The 3,805-nt window shown below is 42.4% G+C and overlaps 1 protein-coding gene across 2 annotated transcripts; it reads right to left on the bottom strand.

The window, feature by feature from the left end:
- Positions 1 to 788: 788 nt before the first annotated feature.
- LOC123181105 (basic transcription factor 3) lies at positions 789 to 3,311 on the bottom strand. 2 transcript variants are annotated; one of them, XM_044593330.1, is made up of 6 exons: positions 3,084 to 3,311; positions 2,109 to 2,176; positions 1,696 to 1,844; positions 1,559 to 1,615; positions 1,295 to 1,333; positions 789 to 1,166 (listed from the first exon to the last, which is right to left on the bottom strand). In XM_044593330.1, exons 2-6 carry the CDS (start codon positions 2,174 to 2,176, stop codon positions 976 to 978), a joined length of 504 nt encoding a protein of 167 aa, XP_044449265.1. In that variant the 5' UTR covers positions 3,084 to 3,311; the 3' UTR covers positions 789 to 975. The 2 variants fall into 2 exon arrangements, with proteins under 2 accessions (XP_044449265.1, XP_044449266.1); XM_044593331.1 differs by lacking the exon at positions 3,084 to 3,311 and adding an exon at positions 2,974 to 2,992.
- Positions 3,312 to 3,805: the final 494 nt, after the last annotated feature.

The following is a 3,805-nucleotide window of genomic DNA, read 5'->3' on the forward strand; positions in this document are numbered from 1 at the left end:
TCAAAACAAATATGAATGCGAATATGGATGTTACCGAATGCGGATGAGGATCAGATGTTACTCAAATATACATACCAGATGTTTAGTCAGATTCGAAACGGATTACATCACATATTAGTTAAAGAAAATAAGTCAATAGCTATATGATAGTACAAAATAATTAAAATGCAACAAAAAATAAGTTAATAATAGACAGGTTTACGAATAACCACTACTATAGTGCGTATTAATTCCTAAGTTTTACCTTATAAAAAGTAACTTTTGACGATTTATTAGGCTTTTATGTTGGATAATTGGCATGTTTGGTTAGAACTCCTTAATTAGTTCATGGAACTTTATTCAGATACAGATATATCAACTTCCATATTAATATTTAAGTCACAATCTCGTGTCATATTTGTATTTGTATCGCTCGTTGCTACCCTCGCTCGTGAAAGAGCTTTTCCGCAAATAATAGACATTCCATGCAAAAAAAAGATACAAATAGACATTTTCTCAAATACGAATATCAGATATTTTGGATTATCCCCTGCCATGTTCCACTCCTACATATCAGTGTTGATCAAAGTATGCCGTAAGATTATATAAAAAAGACATGTCGCTCGTGTATCACAGTCATGGAACCAAATAGTCTAACCATTGGTACCAGCATCAATGCGATTTTACAGTGCTGATAAGCTCAGATTACCTGTAGTGATCAAATCACAGATCCATGGACAAAACAATAGCACAGTTATGATGGAGGTACATAGGCTGGGAGCGAAACATTTAAAGACACGATTTGAGAATGAGGGCAACCAAAAGAGGCATGTAATTTGATGCAAAATTCCACCAACATATCAGACGAAACTCGCGTACATTACAAAACCGGTCCACTGGCACAAATAAGGTAGGTCAGAATTCTTGAAAGGGGAGGTGGTCTCTAATGGCGCCGCTTAACTTATAACCCTTCACAACAGTAAACATGCATCAAAATCACGACTCTGCCTTTTTGTCTTCAGCGGCCTCTTCAAATGTCTCTCCAGGGACAAGCTCAGGAACATCATCGTCGTCGTCAGCCTGAGCAGCTCCTGCACTGGTACCAGCCTCGATGCCAGCAGCACCACCAGGGACCTGCTTTTGGAATTGCTCTGCGAGCCTCCGCAGGTTGTCCAAGTTGTCAGGACCTGAATACAAGGAAAGGTTAAAAAAGGTAAGGGGGCACCACTCACTAGTTTTGTACTATTGGTGAAATATTACTTCACTGTAAACTTTGAACTGGATATGTATTTATGAACACTGGATAGAGACATACCAAGTTGATTGATAATTGATGGCAGCAGATCTTGCAGTTCTGTCAAGATTAGGAAAAGTTAGAATAAAAATACTGTCAGTCTGTCACACAAGCATCAGAAAAGAAACTATACTTTACAGAGAGCATTCAACTATTACAATGGACAACAGACATGTGTACAACATACAAAATAGCTGCCAATTTGCAAGTGGGTACAAGAACATAAATGAAGTAAAATGACCAAGGGCAAACAACATCAAAGACATGTTAATGGAAGAAGCATACTCTTTGTCTGTGGAGTTCCACTGACCACCCATGTATTAGCACCAATCGAAGCTTGCACTGCAAGGAAACCAAGAAACAGATGTAAGGAAGTGGAAAACTAATCCTGTAGAACTGAGTTTATTGTCAAGGGGTACCACCTTTAGGATTCAGAAACTGAATAACCACATCATCCTTAAAGATGTTGACCTCTTCGATACCAGGGATGGTGTTGACTCCTACTCTTTTCAGGGTACTCTGGAGCCTTTTGTCATCTGTAGTCGTGGTCTTGTGTACAGCCTTCTTCTTCCTACACCAACATAGGGACCATATTTAACATGACGATAGGATTCCAAATTCACTAGCATCCCACTGGCACAGATATCATACGCATACATGACATATTAATCAATCTTAACATGACACAATAATAATAATAACATGGTTAGCACTGTTTCCACATACATACCAAAATGCACATGTTTAAGCACAACAAACTTATATGCCAACATACAGCAAAATAGTTAAAAGTGCATCGTATCATCTTAGATGCATCTATGAAAAGAAGAAGCACCTGCGCATGCTACCCTTCCCCCCGGTGCGCACGGCACCTGCCATCTTCTTGAGCTTTTCAACATTCATCTGCATGAGAGACAAATAAGATCACTACATGTTTCTTTCAGTTATGCAAGAGACAGGCTAACCTAACAAGTAACACCGAAGACAAGATACATTCACAAACAATAACAGAGAAGAGGTCCGCATAAGAACAGAAAACATGAAGCTCAATAACTAACATGACTGGATGCAACTGCATATAGACAGGGAATAACCTCGACCACATCAGGTTCAAACAAGTAACTAATGCTTCCTAACTAATCACCCATACAAATACAGCTGACATGGCAAAACCAGACCAATGTTAGTCGCTTCTGGCTCATGTCTGCGGAGCCACTAATCAAAGATACTACTACTAACTAAATGGCTTGACACTACAGCCGACTGTGCTGGAACAAATTGCCCACAGCTCTGATATTTGTCATGATAACGATATAAAAGCTACTCCCTCCGCCCCATAATATAAGAGTGTTCTTGACACTAGTGTAGTGTAAAAAGCGCTCTTATATTATGGGACGGAGGTAGTAGTAATAATCATCGAATGTAAACCTATCCGCCCATTTCTGTGATTAGACTCCAAAAAAAATAAACATACTAATAAAGCTCTGCCCACGACGAGACCGGGACCAAGCAAAGCCCACCTCTCATATGACACCGCAAATACCTTCCGTAAATGAAATCATTACCAAGTAGCATACGTCCTACACAGAACACAGCGCAAGCGCCGCTTCCAGATTCGATCGCAAGCCCATCAACGAAACCAGTCCAACCGCTCGGGCCGCATCGCGCGAGCCGAATCTCGCGAAGGCGCGTGAACCTACCTAAGTCAGCAAAAAGTACAGATCCAATCGCTCCTAGAGCAAACAGAACCGCGCCGATGCTTGATGCTGAGATATTGTATTGCCGCTAGCGGTAGCCGGGAGCAGCTCACCTTGGCTGGGGGAGGAGCGGAAGCCGCGGCGTCGGCGCCGGCGGCGGCGCGAGGGGGGGAGGAGAGGATAGGAGCGGGAGAGAGACCAGGAGTGGGGGAACGGATAGGGGTCGGGACGGGAGGATGGGTTGCTCGGTGCGAGCCCTCTTTTAGTTTTAGGGTTTTAACCCCAGGAGAATCCTCGCCGTGCGATCCTCGATGCACGGCTGCGGTGCTTGTAATGGAGGGTTTGCGCTCGGTGTTCGGGTCAATCGGGTGCGTGCGTGTGTTGCGGCTCCGCTGTGCATGTGTTCGGGTGGGCAGTGTGACCAGTTGAGAAATGCACGCGCGCGGTAGCACGTAATTACGAAAAATGTCTAGGAATTGATTCATACTCTCTCTCTTATTTGCTAGTACTCCCTCCGATCTAAAATAAACGTAACAATTTTAAATTGTGGGATTAATTCAAAACTGCGACACTTTTTATGAATCAGCGGTAATATCTTTTTCGGGGTAAAGTGAGTTTTGTTTCATGGAAACAGGATTACGGTCAACTAATAATACTAGCTCAGATTCCCTAAAAAAATACTAGCTTGGAAATACAGTCTAATATCAGAACGGCTATGATTAGCTAGACAATGAGCAACCCTATTTTTATAGACGATCAATTTTCTCAGGAATAAAGTCACGGCCTATTGAATCATACTTGGGCAGCTGACATTGGGCCCGATCTCACCGCCACC

The sequence above is a fragment of the Triticum aestivum genome, chromosome 1D (genome assembly GCF_018294505.1).
Source record: "Triticum aestivum cultivar Chinese Spring chromosome 1D, IWGSC CS RefSeq v2.1, whole genome shotgun sequence".
Classification (NCBI taxonomy): domain Eukaryota; kingdom Viridiplantae; phylum Streptophyta; class Magnoliopsida; order Poales; family Poaceae; genus Triticum; species Triticum aestivum.